Raw genomic sequence first — 14,502 nt, 5'->3', positions numbered from 1 at the left:
TTTTCAACCCCAGGGGAGGGGACAGGGGGACACAGGGAGGGGCCCAGGGGACCCCAACCCTTCCCAAGCCCCTTTTTTGGGGGGCAGGACCAAAATTCGGGGATGCAGCCGGAGCCCTCAGCCCCTCCCCCCCTCCCCATTCCCATTCCCGGGAGTTTTCCCGGGAATTCCTGGGAGGAGCCGAGGCCGGGCACAGAGGGTGAAACCACTGGAGTTTAATGGAATCGATTCCTACAGAATAAAGAATTCCTGAGAGCCTCCCGAGCCCGCGGCTTTCTGTCAGCACATTCCCAAAATCCCCGAAAGCCCCGGGGAACAGCCCCGGAATTCCAGGGGAAAACGTCCCCAAAATTCCAGGGGGAACAGCCCCGGAATTCCAGGAGTCCAACCCTGAAATTCCAAGGGGAACATCCCTGAAATTCCAGCCCCTCCCTCCCCTCCACCCCAAATCCAGCTCAAGGCACTGAAATGCTGAAAACCGTGGGTCCAAAGCCATTTTTCCATTTTTTTTTTTTTTTTTTTTTTTTTTTGGAATTTTTTTCCTTCTAAATCTCGTAGAAACTTTAATTTCTTCTCTATATTTACACCCGGCCTGGGGGATTTTTGGGAACGGCCGATTCCACCTGATTTTTCCCAGTTTTTTTCCCACCCTTTTTCCATCCATCCACCTGCAGGGAAGAGGGGAGGGAAAACTCCCCTCATTCCTGCTTGGAAAAAGTCGGAAAAACCGGGAATAAAAATTAAAAAAAAAAAAAACAACAACAACAAAAAATCAACTCCAAAGCAGCTTCAGCCATCCCGAAAAACGCAAAAAAACGGGAAAAAAACCTTGGAAAACCAAACCAAATCCCAGGAGGAGCACAGCAGTTGTTGGGATTCGGGATTTTAGTGTATGATACAGCTTTACGGGGGGGGGGGGGGTATCCACAGGGAATTCCGGGAATTCCCCCGGGAGTTCTGGGAATGGGGGGCCGGAGGGAGCGGGGGCTTTTCCAGGGGCTTTTCCAGGGGCTTTTCCAGGGGATTTCTGGGGGGATTGGAGGTGGGAAAGGTCCCGGATCCCGAGGGGAGGGAGGAGCTGGAACAAAGCTGGAAAAGGCCCCAGGCCTCACCCTCAGCCTGGAATCTGGGAGCAGTTTTCCCACTTTTCCCACTTTTCCTTCAGGAAAAGGGTCCTGGCTGGGATTTGGGATCCATTCCCAATCCTGGGGTTTTTTGGGTCATTATTCCTTTGCCAAAGGAAAAAAAAATCTCTTTTCCTTCTTTTCTCTCCTTTTTTCCAGCTTTTTTCCTCCTCCTGATCCCTTGGGAATGTCCAGGCATGTCCGGGTGTCCTTCCTGGGGACCTCTGGAATTCCAGGACTCTGGAATCGCCTCCTTCCCAACCAAACGCACCAGGGACGTTCCCAAATGGGAAAAAGAATCCAGGAAAAACAAAAAAAACCCCCAAAAATAACAACAAAGGTGGATTTTGCTGGAAAAGCTTCCCCTGCCCTGTCCAGATCCAGGAATTCCCGGGAAGAGCCTGGAGGGGTCCCAGAAACCCCAAATTCCCCCAAAATCCAACATTCTCAGGGGATTCCTGGCAGGATTTGGGATCATCCCAATCCCAATCCCATTCCCAGCTTTCCCTCGGTCACCGGGAAGGGCTCGGGGTGATTTATGTACACGGCGCTGATTCCTGGCCCTGGAGCTGATCCCGGAATTCCGGGAATTCTGCGATTCCCGGGAACGCTCAGCTCTCCTCAGGCCTGATCCTGCAATTCCAGGAATGCTGAGATTCCCGGGAATGCTCAACTGTCCTCGGGGCTGATCCCGGAATTCCGGGAATGCCGCGATCCCCGGGCTCGGAGCTGATTCCCAGAACAATCCCAGGAATTCCAGGATCCCCGGGAGGGCTCAGTTCTGCTTGGATGAGGCCATTCCCAGAATCCCAGAATCCCAGAATCCCAGGATCCCAGGGGAGCTCTCAGTTCTCCTCGTTGCCCTGCCGGGCGCGGATGAGGCCATTCCCAGAATCCCAGAATCCCAGAATCCCAGGATCCCAGGGGAGCTCTCAGTTCTCCTCGTTGCCCTGCCGGGCGCGGATGAAGGCCATCCCGTGGGTCCTGAAGTGCGTTTTGAGGTTGAGCGCGCTCTCGAAGCGCCTCCCGCACACTTTGCACTCCAGCTTCCCCTCGGCGGCGGCGGCGGCGGCTGCGGCGGGAGCGGCCCCGGCTCCGCCTCCCGGGGCGGCGCCTCCCGCGGGCTCCTCGGGCTCGGCCCCGCGGCGCTTCTTGTGCGAGATGAAGCGGTGGCGGCCGAGGGCGCTGGCCGAGGTGAAGCAGAGGCCGCACTCGCGGCACTGCGGCGCGCCCTGCTCCGCGCGGTGCTGCGGGAGGTGCGCCTGGAACTCGGCGCGGCTCCCGGCCGCGAAGCCGCACTTGCGGCACCGGAACGGCGCCCGCGGGCTCTTGGCGGGCGGGGTGGTGCTGTCGGGCTCCTCGCTGCACGACTCCTCCGAGGAGAGCTTCCGCCGGCGCCCGGGGGCCTGCGGGACGGGACAGCGGCAGTGAGCGGGACAGCGGCAATGAACGGGACAGCGGCAATGAACGGAACAGCGGCAATGAACGGAACAGCGGCAATGAGCGGGACAGCAGCAATGAACGGGACAGCAGCAATGAACCAATGAACGAGACAGCGGCAATGAACGGAACAGCGGCAATGAACGGGACAGCAGCAATGAACGGGACAGCGGCAATGAACGGAACAGCGGCAATGAGCGGGACAGCAGCAATGAACGGAACAGCGGCAATGAACGGGACAGCAGCAATGAGCGGGACAGCGGCAATGAGCGGGACAGCGGCAGTGAAAGGGACAGCAGCAATGAACGGGACAGCGGCAATGAACGGGACAGCGGCAATGAACGGAACAGCGGCAATGAACGGGACAGCGGCAATGAACCAATGAACGAGAACAGCAGCAATGAGCGGGAACAGCGGCAATGAGCGGGACAGCGGCAATGAACCAATGAACGGGAACAGCGGCAATGAACGGGACAGCGGCAGTGAACGGGGACAGCGGCAGTGAACCAATGAACGGGAACAGCGGCAGTGAACGGGACAGCGGCAATGAGCAGGAACAGCGGCAATGAGCAGGAACAGCGGCAATGAGCGGGACAGCGGCAATGAACGGCGGGGCCGGGGCGGGAATCCCGGCCAGGGAAACCCCGGGGGAGAAACCCCGGGAGAAACCCCGGGAACTGCGGCAGCTCCCGGAAGGAATTCCAGGAATTCCGGGATTGGACCCCCCCCCGCCAAATGTGGGTAAATTGAGGGGCGGGGGGGGGCATAAAAAATGGGACCACCCCCCCCCATTCCAATTTGGGGGGGGTTAAAAGTATTGGGGAACCCCCCACGCCCCCGTTAAATTTTGGGGTCACAGGGACCACCCCGATCCCAGTTTGGGGGCGTTAAAATTCTTGGGACATAGGCTCCAATCAATCCTGCCACAGAGGCTGAAATTCCCGGGAAATTCCCAGATAATTCCACCTGGGCAGTGCCAGATCCAAAACCTCCCCGCCTGGATGAAGTTTAGGGCTGGGATTTGTGGGTTCCCAGCGAGAATGGCAGGATAAACCCCCCCCTCCCCCGCCCAGTCCTGCCCCAAAGCAGCCCCAGAATTCCCAGGAATCGCCGGAATTCCCGGAATTCCCGGGAAGTCGCACCTGGGCGGGGCCGGGGGGGCCGCGGGCCATCACCACCTCCTGGCTGCGGGCGGGGTCGGTGACTTTGATGCCGTGGCGCACCTGGATGTGCTTCTCCAGGATCAGGCGGCTGCTGAACGTTCTCTTCCCCTCCGTGCAGTACCTGGCAACGCAGCAGCTTCGTTTTCCCGGGAATTCTGCCGCTGGAATTCCCAAATTCCAGCCCCGAACGGGATCGAGACAAAGCCTGGAGTCCTTTCCCAAATCCTTCTCACTCCCGGAGTTTCAATTTCCATCTTGGGCAGAACTGGTGGGAATGAGCCCTCATTCCCTGGGCATTAATCCCTGTTTCCTTGCGAATTAAACCCTGATTTTCCTGGGAATTAATCTCTGATTCCTTGGGAATTAAACCCTGATTCCCTGGGAATTAAAACCCAATTTACCTGGGAATTAAACCATGATTCCTTGGGAATGAAACCCTGATTTTTCTGGGAATTAAACCCCAGTTTCCCTGGGAATTGAACCCCAATTCCTTGAGAGTTCCCCTTTTCCCTGCCCAACCCCAACCCCAACCCCAAACCCCCTCAATCCTCCCCGCTCCCTCCAGTTCCCGGCCCTCCCAGCCCCATTCCCAGCCCTGGCATTCCCTCAGGAACCCCGGTGGTACCGGCAGGGGTAACCCAGGAACCCCAGGAACCCCAGAACCCCTCAGGAACCCCGGTGGTACCGGCAGGGATAACCCCAGAACCCCGGTGGTACCGGCAGGGATAACCCCAGAACCCCGGTGGTACCGGCAGGGGTAGACGCGTTTGATGCCCTCGTGGTTGACGCGCACGTGGCGCCGCAGGCTCGGGGCCGAGCAGAAGGAGCGCTCGCACAGGTGGCACGGGAACTTCTTCACAGACTGCGGGGAAAAACCCATCAGGATCCCGGGGAAACACGGGAAAAATCCGGGAAAACGTCGCTCAGGATCCCGGGGAAACCGGGACAAACCCTCCCAGGATCCCAGGGAAATCCGGGAAAAATCCGGGAAAACGTCGCTCAGGATCCCGGGGGAACCGGGACAAACCCAGGAGGGATTCCAGAAAAACCCGGGAAAAGTCCAGCCCAGGATCCCGGAAAAAACAGGGAAAAATCCAGGAGGGATCCAGAGGGACCCAGGAGGACCCAAAGCCGGGATTCCCACTCCAGCTGGAGGTGGGAATTCAGTTTTCCCTCCAATCCCTGCTCCTGCCTGGGATCGTTCACCCAATCAGGAATTACCCCAAAAACAATTCCCATTCCCAAACCCTCCCATTCCCAGGAGGAACCAGGGGGATCCAGGAGGGATCCAGGAGGAACCAGGGGGATCCAGGAGGCTCCAGGAGCGTCCAGGGGGATCCAGGAGCCGGGATTCTCCCTCCAGCCGTTTTTACTCCATTTTCCCTCCAATCCCGCCCAGAATGGCCCCAAACCCCCCAGCACTCCCCGGAGCGGTGCCGACCTTGCCGTGCTCCCTCTTCATGTGCGCCACGTACTCGTCGCGCTCGGGGAACCACGAGTGGCAGAGGCCGCAGCTCCAGCCGCTGCCCTTGGCCTTGGGGCCGGCCCTGCCCCGGGCAAAGCGCCCGCGCCGCGCCCGCCGCAGCTCCGGGGAGCTCGGGGCCTCCTCCTCCTCCTCCTCCTCCTCCGAGGAGCTCGAGGAGGAGCCCGAGCGCCGCGGCGGCTCCGGCGGCTCCGCCTTGGGCGTCAGCAGCGGCCCCGAGCGCCGGGAGGGCTCGTCCTTGGCCGGCTGGGGCTGGTGCGTGTTCTGCGAGGGAGAGAGCGGGGTCAGGTGCCGCTGCAGCCACGGCATCCTCTGAAAAACCCCCTGCAGCCATGGATATGCTGAAAAACCCCTCTGCAGCCATGGATATTCTGCAAAGCCCCTCTGCAGCCACGGCATCCTCTGAAAACCCCTCTGCAGCCGTGATCCTTGCTGAAAACCCCTCTGCAGCCATGGATATTCTGCAAAGCCCCTCTGCAGCCACGATCCCTGCTGAAGAACCCCTGGCCAGGATGTTTCCCCTCAGGTGTAGCCATGGTATTTCCTGAGGAAACCCCTTTGGCCAGGATTTCCCTCCCCAGGTGTGTTGTGCATTTCCTCCCAAGGTATTTTGTGAAAATTCCCTTTTGCCGGGATTCTCCTCCCGAGGGGCCTCAGGAAGGCGATGTCAGCAACGCTGCTCTGGGCTGCCACAGGCGCAGCTGTGATTGCTCTCATCGGGCTGGTTTTGATTAATTCATGGCCAAGCACAGGCCCTGACCGCTGCCCGCTCCCATCCCCGCCACTCTGGGGGAAATTTCCGTCATTTCTGGCCGGGATTTTGCCATTTTTGGTAAGAATTTCACCATTCCCAGCCGGAATTCCGCCTGGGATGGCGCCTGACCCTGAGGTGCTCGATCCAGACCACGGCTGGCTCCCACCCCCCACTCCCATTTCCCCAGTCTGGGGGAAATCTCCATGATTTCTGGCCAGAATTTTGCCATTTTTAGGTGGAATTTCGCCGTTTTTGGCCAGAATTCGGCCTGGGCCGGCGGCTGACCTTGAGGTGCTCGAGCCTGGTGCGTTTCTGGATCCAGACCCCTCCCCACTCCCATTTCCCCAATCCGGGGTAAATTTCCATGATTTTGGACAGAATTCCACCTGGGATGGGGGCTGACCTTGAGGTGCTCGAGCCTGGTGCGTTTCTGGATCCAGAGCATGGCTGGGTCCCCCTCCCCACTCCCATTTCCCCAATCTGGGGTAAATTTCCATGATTTTGGACAGAATTCCACCTGGGGCTGACCTTGAGGTGCTCGAGCATGGTGCGTTTCTGGGCGAAGAGCAGCGGGCACTGCGGGCAGCGGAAGACGCTGACGCGCTGGGGCAGCAGGTGCTGATCAAAGTGCGACGACAGCAGCGGCTTGTGCGTGAACACCGTGTCACACATGGCACACTTGTAAATCATCCTGGCCAGAAACGGGGGAGAACGGGGAAAAACGGGGAAAAACGGGGAAAAACGGGGAAAAACGGGGTGGGGGACACGCCGGGGGGAGCAGAGAGGGAGGGGAAAAGGAGGGGAAAGAGAGAAATGAGGGAGGGGAAAAGGAGGGGAAATGAGAAGGAAAAAGGGAAAGGGAAAGGAGGGAATAGGAGAGAAAAAAGGGAAGGAAAAAGGAGAAAAAGGGAAGGATAAAGGAGGAAAAGGCGAGGAGGAGGAAAAAGGAGATGGGAAAGGAGGGGGAAAACAGAAAAAGGAGAGGAAAATCAGAAAAGGGAGGGAGAAAAGGAGGGAAGAAGAGGGAAAACATAGGGAAAAAGGGATGGGAAAAGGAAGGTTGGAGCTGAGCTCATCCCAGCCATGGAGGAGGATCTGCCAGTCATGGAACATTCCCAGTCCTGGAATGGCTCAGGCAGGAAAAGCCCTCTGGGATCACCAGGCCCATCATTCCCAAGGGCCACGTTCCCAGATCTTCCAGCCAACTCCATTCCCACAGCAGAACGTTCCCAAACCTCCCATTCCAACCCCTCATTCCCAAACCTCCCATCCCAACCTCTCATTCCCAAATCCCAGCCTCTCATTCCCAAACCTCCCATCCCCACCCCTCATTCCCAAACCTCCCATCCCAGTCTTTCCCAGGATGCCCCCGAGCCGCTGCCGGGGCCCTGGGCGCAGCTGGGATTCCCGGGATTCCGGGATTCCGGGATTCGGGCAGCACTCACTTGGATTGCTGGTTGCTGAAGCCGGGGTGCTGCGTGTAGACGTGGGCGTGGGCGCTGGGCGCGGATTTGAAGGCCATGGGGCAGATGGGGCACTTGTGGAAAACCTCGCAGTGCGAGCTCTGGATGTGGGACTTGATGGAATTGACCCCCCCGAACACCACGGAGCAGCTGGGACACCTGGAAAATCCCCGCGGAGAACGGGATCCGGGAATGCCCAATGGACACCGGGATCCAAAGGGGATCCGGGAATGCCCAATGGACACCGGGATCCAAAGGGGATCCGGGAATGCCCAATGGACACCGGGATCCAAAGGGGATCCGGGAATGCCCAATGGACACCGGGATCCAAAGCGGTTCTGGGAAAATTCCCAGTGGAGAATGGGATCCAAAGGGGATCCGGGAATGCCCAATGGAGACCGGGATCCAAAGGGGATCTGGGAAAATTCCCAGTGGAGAACAGGATCCAAAGGGGATCCAGGAATGCCCAATGGAGAACGGGAACCAAAGGGGATCCGGGAATGCTCAATGGAGACCGGGATCCAAAGGGGATCTGGGAAAATTCCCAGTGGAGAACGGGAACCAAAGGGGATCTGGGAATGCTCAATGGAGACTGGGATCCAAAGGGGATCCGGGAATGCCCAATGGAGACCGGGATCCAAAGCGGTTCTGGGAAAATTCCAGCTGAAACCAGAATCCAAAGCAGGTCTGGGAAAATTCTGCCAAGGAGCAGGATCCAAACCGGTTCAGGGGAGATTCCCAACGGGAGCCAGGATCCCAGACGAGGATTCCCGCAATTCCCAGGGTTCCCGGGCTCCGCAGCCGCGTCCCCCCGGTGGAGGAACCTGCCCCACGCTCCGCGGGCAAGCTCCACTCCGGACCTTCCCCAGCACCCTGCCCGCGGCGGCCCCTCCGCGGAATTCCGGAGCTCCCGGGGCCGTACCTGTATCCCACCCTGCGGGAGAAGTGCAGGCAGGAGTCCTTGAGGTGGGACTCGAAGTTGGCCAGCAGGAAGTTGCCCCCGCACTCGGGGCAGACGTGGGGCGGGCGGCTGCGGTGCATGCGCTGGTGCGCGCTGAAGCTGCAGCGGTTGGCCAGGATCATGGGGCACGCCGAGCACACCTGCGAACCGGGAGCAGCGGGAATTCCAGCCGGGATCACCCTCGGAACGGGGGATCACCCTCGGAACCCCGGGAAATTCCACCTGGGATCACCCTCGGAACCCCGGGAATTCCACCCAGGATCACCCTCGGAACCGGGGATCACCCTCGGAACCCCGGGAATTCCACCTGGGGTCAGCCTCGGAACCGGGAATTCCACCCAGGATCACCCTCGGAACCGGGGATCACCCTCGGAACCCGGGAATTCCACCTGGGATCAGCCTCGATCAGCCTCGGAACCGGGAATTCCACCCGGGATCACCCTCGGAACCCCGGGAATTCCACCTGGGGTCAGCCTCGGAACCGGGAATTCCACCCGGGATCACCCTCGGAACCGGGGATCACCCTCAGAACCCCAGGAATTCCGGCCCCTGGGGGGCCAGGGTCCCAACCAGCCTGGGGAGAATTCCCACTGAAACCAGGAGGGCAAACAGTCCTGGGAAAATTCCATCAAGGAATGGGTACAAAATGGTTCTGGGATCTTGGAAAATTCCCAGCTGGGACTGGGATCCCAATCCCACAGAGCTCTGGGAGAATTCCAGCAGGGATCAGGATGGATAGAAGGGGATGAGTGGATCCACGGATCCAGGGCTGGATGTTCTCACCGCTCTCCCACCTTCTCCCACCATCTCCAACCATCTCCCAGTGCCCTCCCAGCGCCCTGAACCATCTCCCAGTGCCCTGAACCATCTCCCAGTGCCCTGAACCATCTCCCAGTGCCCTCCCAGCGCCCTGAACCATCTCCCAGCGCCCTGAACCATCCCCCAGTGCCCTCCCAGCACTCTGAACCATCTCCCAGTGCCCTGAACCATCTCCCAAAGCTCTGAACCATCTCCCAAAGCTCTGAACCATCTCCCAAAGCTCTGAACCATCTCCCAGTGCCCTGAACCATCTCCCAGCACTCTGAACCATCCCCCAGCACTCTGAACCATCCCCCAGTGCCCTCCCAGTGCCCTGAACCATCTCCCAGTGCCCTCCCAGATCTCTGAACCACCTCCCAGTGTCTCCCATCTCCTCCCAGTGTCTCCCATCTCCTCCCAGCGCTGCTCTCACCGTGCTGCTGCTGCTGGTGGCCGCCCCGGGCTGCTGGAAGTGCGCGGCCAGCCCGGCCTTGTCCTTGCACTGCTCCTTGCACTCCAGGCACCTGAAGCAGCTGTAGCTGCCGGGCTCGGAGCCCAGGGGCAGCACGGGCAGCAGCTCCTGCCCCGCGCCCTCCTGGGCCACCTTGGCGGCGGGCAGGGCCAGCGAGGCCAGCGGGGTGACGTCGGGCTGGCCGATCATCTGCTCCAGGGCGATGGGGCGCATCACCAGGTGCGAGCACTGCATCACCAGCCCCTTGTCCTTGTGCTCGCGGGCGTGCAGCAGCAGGCTGCACTTGTTGAAGAACACCAGGCGCTTGGTGCAGTGGTTGCAGGTGACCTCGATGCGCATGCTGCGCCGGTCGTAGTGCCGCGCCAGGCTCTTCTCCAGCGCGAAGGCGTCGCCGCACTCCAGGCAGCGGAAGCCGGAGGGGGGCAGCGCCAGGCTGGCCTCGGCCGGGGGGCTCAGGTTGGGCCTGTAGGTGGGCAGCAGGTTCTTGCCGTTGAGGATCTTGTTGAAGGCCTCCACCAGGCTGGACTGGCTGCGGGAGATGACGGTGCCGGCCACGTTGGCCTTGGCGCCGCCGTTGGCCTTGGCGCCGCCGTTGGCGCGGGCGTCCCCCTTGGGCAGGGGCTGCGGCACCAGGCTCAGGATGTTCTTGGCCACGGATTTGCCGGGTTTGGCGGGCAGCACCACGGATTTCTGCTGGGCCACGCTGGCGGCGATGAGCATGGCGCTGCTGGCGCTCTGGATGGTGGCCACGGGCAGCACCGTCCCCTTCAGCTTGGTGCCGTTGCCCAGCTGCACGCTGACGATTTTGGGCCCCTCTGTGTTTTTCAGGGGGCTGGAGAGCTCCGATTTCTCCTTGGCCGTCTCGGCGGCGAGGCCGGCGGGACACTCCAGGGGCTCCTGGGAGCTCTGCTCGCTGGGCAGTTTGCTGGAGGGCGGCTCCGAGTCCGAGGACACCCTGGTGACCGTCCTGGTGATGCTGCCGCAGGAGGTTTTGATGGTTTTGATGCGCACCTTGAGCGGCCGCGAGGAGCTGGAGGACGGCGAGTTGGTGCTCTCCTCCTCCTCCTCCTCCTCGTCCTCCTCCTCGTCCTCCTCCTCGCCGCTGGACACGCTCGGGGGGCTCCCCACGGCCTTCCCCAGCATCTCCCGCTCGTCCTTCAGGGAGAGCTGCTTGGGGGAAGGAGGGATGGGGATTCCCGGCGAGGAGAAGGGCTCCCGGGGGCTCCCGGGCGAGCGCTTGAGCTCGGCCCCGGCGCCGCCATCCAGCGCCCCCGGCTCCGCCCCCGGCCACGGCGCCACGGGAGAGTCCCCGCCGGGGAACCGGACAGTGACGGACTTGAGGTGATCCAGCCCCAGCCCCTTGGGGCTGCAGCCCCTGCCCGGAGCCTCCTCCGGCTCCGACTCCTCCTTCTTGATGCAGGGCACGGGGTGGGCTCCGTCTGCGGCGGCCGCTGCCCGGAACGGCGCCGGGAAGGGCGGCTCCAGCGCCTCGGGGCCGTCCCCCAGGGGCTCCTTGCCGCCCGCGGGGGGCGCGGCCGGGGCCTTGTCCTTGGCCTTGGCCTCGCGGGCGCGGTCGATGAGGTCGGTGCCGTCCTGGCCGGGCTCGGGGCTGAAGTGCGAGAAGAGCTCCAGGCCCTTGGCTCCCTTCTCCTTGGCCCAGCAGTCGCCGTTGGGGGCGGGCTCGGCGGGGCGGCCCGCGGGCCCCTCGGCGGAGGCGGCGAACCCGTTCTGCAGCAGCCGCGGCGCCAGCCCGTGCCCGTGCCCGTCCTTGGCCTCGGCCTGCTCGGGGCACACGGTGTTCTTGACGATGACGCTGACGGCCGAGATGTCCGGGTGCGGCAGGGCGGGCTCGGGGGCCGCGCCGGGGCCCGGCTCCCCCGGGAGCTGCTTCCCGTGCGCCTCGGGCTCCTCCTGGTGCGACTGGATGGCCTCGTTGGCGTCGATGTCGGGGATGTCGAAGGCGGCCAGCAGGTCGTCGAAATCCGGGGTTTTCATGTCCCCCATGGCTGGAATTGGGGGGAAAGGGGTTCAGGGTGGGGGCGGTTCGGGAATTTCCGGGTTTCCATCCCCATAAACCCCAGGGAACCCTGATGTCCCGCAGCCTTTTCCATTCTCATTCCCCTTCCGCCCCAAACGCCTCCTCTCCATCCCAAAAACTCCCCCTTTCATCCCAAAAATCCCCTTTTATCCCAAAAATTCCCCTTCCCATCCCAAAAATCCCCTTCCCATCCCAAAATTCCCCTTCCCATCCCAAAATTACCCCTTTCATCCCAAAATTACCCCTTTCATCCCAAAAAATCCCCTTTTATCCTAAAAATCCCCTTCCCATACCAAAAACTCCCCCTTTCATCCCAAATTTCCCCTTCCCATCCCAAAAATTCCCCCTTTTATCCCAAAACTCTCCTTCCCAGCCCAGCCCTGCTGCCGATCCATCCCCCAGATTCCCAGAACTGCCGGGAAAGCCTCAGGAAAGCCTCGGGACCCGGCCCCATCCCGGCTCAATCCCGGCCCTGTTCCCGACCTGGAGCCGGGCCCAGGATCTGCCACATCCCGGGGACAGCGATTCCCTGTTAACCCCTGGAATTCCGGAATTCCGGCGCCTCCAGCCGGCCTGGGAGCTCCAAGGATTTTCGGTTCATTTAGGGGAAAAACTCCTTTCACGAGGAGGGGCTTTGATCCCACGGTTTTCCAGCTTGGAAAACTGGGAAAGAGGGCAAAGAGCCGTGGATCCAGCCCCAACTCCAGCCCCAGATTCCCTCTGGATCTGAGGTGGGAAATCAGGGATCCAGCCCCAAGTCCAGCCCCGGATTCCCTCTGGATCCTGGGAAGCCCCGAGCAGGTGGGATTCCATTCATTTTCCCTCGGGGATGTGCCTCGGGAGGGGCCTTTTCCTCCCCAGATCCCCCTTTCCTGCCCTTTTATCCCAGGGAAAGCCTCCCCAGGCAGGGAATGGCTCCTCTGGAAAAGCTGGGAATTGTTTTCCAGGGGGGAGTCGCTCTCCTTGTCCTTTCCCATTCACATCCAAATCCCTGGGAGTGCCTGGGGTGGATCCCGGATTTCCCCACCCCAATCCCAGCTTCTTGTTGGGAATGGACAATCCCGGGGGAGCTGTTTGGGATCAGGAGCGGGGTTTGGAAAATCCTTCCCGGGAAAGGAGGCGGGGACAGCCACAAACGGGGAGGGATTGTCCCAAAATTCCACCTGCGGCAAATCCCGGCTCCCAGACTGATCCCAAACCCCCCATCCTGATCCTGAATCCTAATCCCAAATTCCCTGTCGTGATCCCAAATTCCCCGTCCCGATCCTAAATCCCCAATCCCAAATTCCCGATCCTGAACCCCCATCCCAACCCTAGATCCCCAATTCCAAGGATCCCCCCATCCCGATCCCAAGTTCCACATCCCAATCCCAAACCCCCATCCCACTCCCCCCATCCCGGCGCAGCTGCCTCGTCCCCAGAGATCCGTGTGGGATTAAATTCCCGGGATTTGGAGGGGATTAATTCCCGACCATCTGCCGGCCCCGCAGCCTGGCCCCGCGCCCGGGATCCCGAAAATCCCAAAGGAGCCGGGAGGGCTCGGGATTCCCCGTTTTCTCGGCATTCCCAGTTTTCCCAGGATTCCCACAAGGGCTGAGGGGGTCTGGGCAGGGATTCCGTGGGATTTTTGGATTTTCCCAAATATCCAGGATCCCAAGGCCTCCATCGCGATCCCGAGCTTCCAATCCCAAATTGCCCATCCCGATCCCAAACTCCCCATCCCAAACTCCCCATTCCCAGCCCAAACTCCCCATCCCAAATTCCCCACCCCAAACTCCTCACACCGATGCCAAACTCCCCGAAATTCCAGGCCAGAGGGGATGAGCGTGACCCCTCCCAGTCCCAGGATTTGGGATGGGGAAGGACTGACCGTGACCCCCCAGAATTCCAGGATGGGGGGGAATGATCCTGATCCCCACAAATCCCGGGATTTTTTTGTGGGAAGACGCGACCATGACCCCTCCAAATCGCGATTTTTGGGATGGGAGCGGGGGATCGTGACCCTCCAAATCCCGGGATTTTTCTGTCGCAAGGAGTGACCGTGACCCTCCAGAATCCCAGCAACGGGGGGGTGACCGTGACCCCCCCAAATCCCGGGATTTTCCCAGGGAGGAGGTGACGCTGCCCCCTCCGAATCCCGGGATTTTCCGAGGGAGGAGGTGACGCTGCCCCCTCCGAATCCCGGGATTCGGGCCGGGCCCCTCAGGCCGCGCTTCCCGCCCAGGCCGCGCCCCCCCCTCAGGCCTTGACCCCCTCAGGCCGCTCCCGCCCCTCCGGCCCCGCTACCTGGAGCTGCGCGCGGGGGCGCTCCCCGCTGCCGCTGCCGGTTCCCGATCCCGGTTCCCGCTCCCAATTCCCGATCCCAATTCCCGGTTCCGATCCCGGTCCCGCTCGGGCCCCTCAGCGGCGCCGCTTCCCCTCCGCCACTTCCTGCTTGGCCCCCCCTCCCCGCCGGCCGCTCGCGCCGCGCGTTCCCGCCCTCGCCGCTCTTTTCCATTGGCTACCCGACCCGTCACTCTTCAAAATTCACATTCTGATTGGTTCCTCCAGCTGTCACTCAATGTTAAACGCGGCCGTCCACACTCCCCATTGGCTGAGCGGGACCCGCCCCACAGCGGGCGAGTTGATTGGGAAGCGCGGGTGTCATTCAACCCGCGAAGCCTCGCCCACTGCGATTAACTCGCTTCCTATTGGTTTCCAGCGCTGGCGCATCTCGCTGCCGATTGGTTAAAAGCGCTGCCGATCAATTATTCCCCCCTCCTTATCTCGTTTTTCATTGGTCAAAGCGCGCTGTTTATCAAGAGCG

At 61.1% G+C, this 14,502-nt stretch overlaps 1 protein-coding gene across 1 annotated transcript; it reads right to left on the bottom strand.

Annotated features, from left to right (window-relative positions):
- Positions 1 to 195: 195 nt before the first annotated feature.
- ZNF687 (zinc finger protein 687) lies at positions 196 to 14,091 on the bottom strand. The gene is made up of 9 exons (XM_066568014.1): positions 13,983 to 14,091; positions 9,620 to 11,664; positions 8,350 to 8,528; positions 7,410 to 7,586; positions 6,493 to 6,655; positions 5,169 to 5,474; positions 4,477 to 4,589; positions 3,707 to 3,848; positions 196 to 2,530 (listed from the first exon to the last, which is right to left on the bottom strand). Exons 2-9 carry the CDS (start codon positions 11,660 to 11,662, stop codon positions 2,057 to 2,059), a joined length of 3,597 nt encoding a protein of 1,198 aa, XP_066424111.1. The 5' UTR covers positions 11,663 to 11,664; positions 13,983 to 14,091; the 3' UTR covers positions 196 to 2,056.
- Positions 14,092 to 14,502: the final 411 nt, after the last annotated feature.

Source organism: Molothrus aeneus, chromosome 31 (genome assembly GCF_037042795.1).
Source record: "Molothrus aeneus isolate 106 chromosome 31, BPBGC_Maene_1.0, whole genome shotgun sequence".
Taxonomy (NCBI): domain Eukaryota; kingdom Metazoa; phylum Chordata; class Aves; order Passeriformes; family Icteridae; genus Molothrus; species Molothrus aeneus.
The sequence above is the reverse complement of the archived record's forward strand: the minus strand, read 5'-3'. Positions and strand labels throughout refer to the sequence as shown.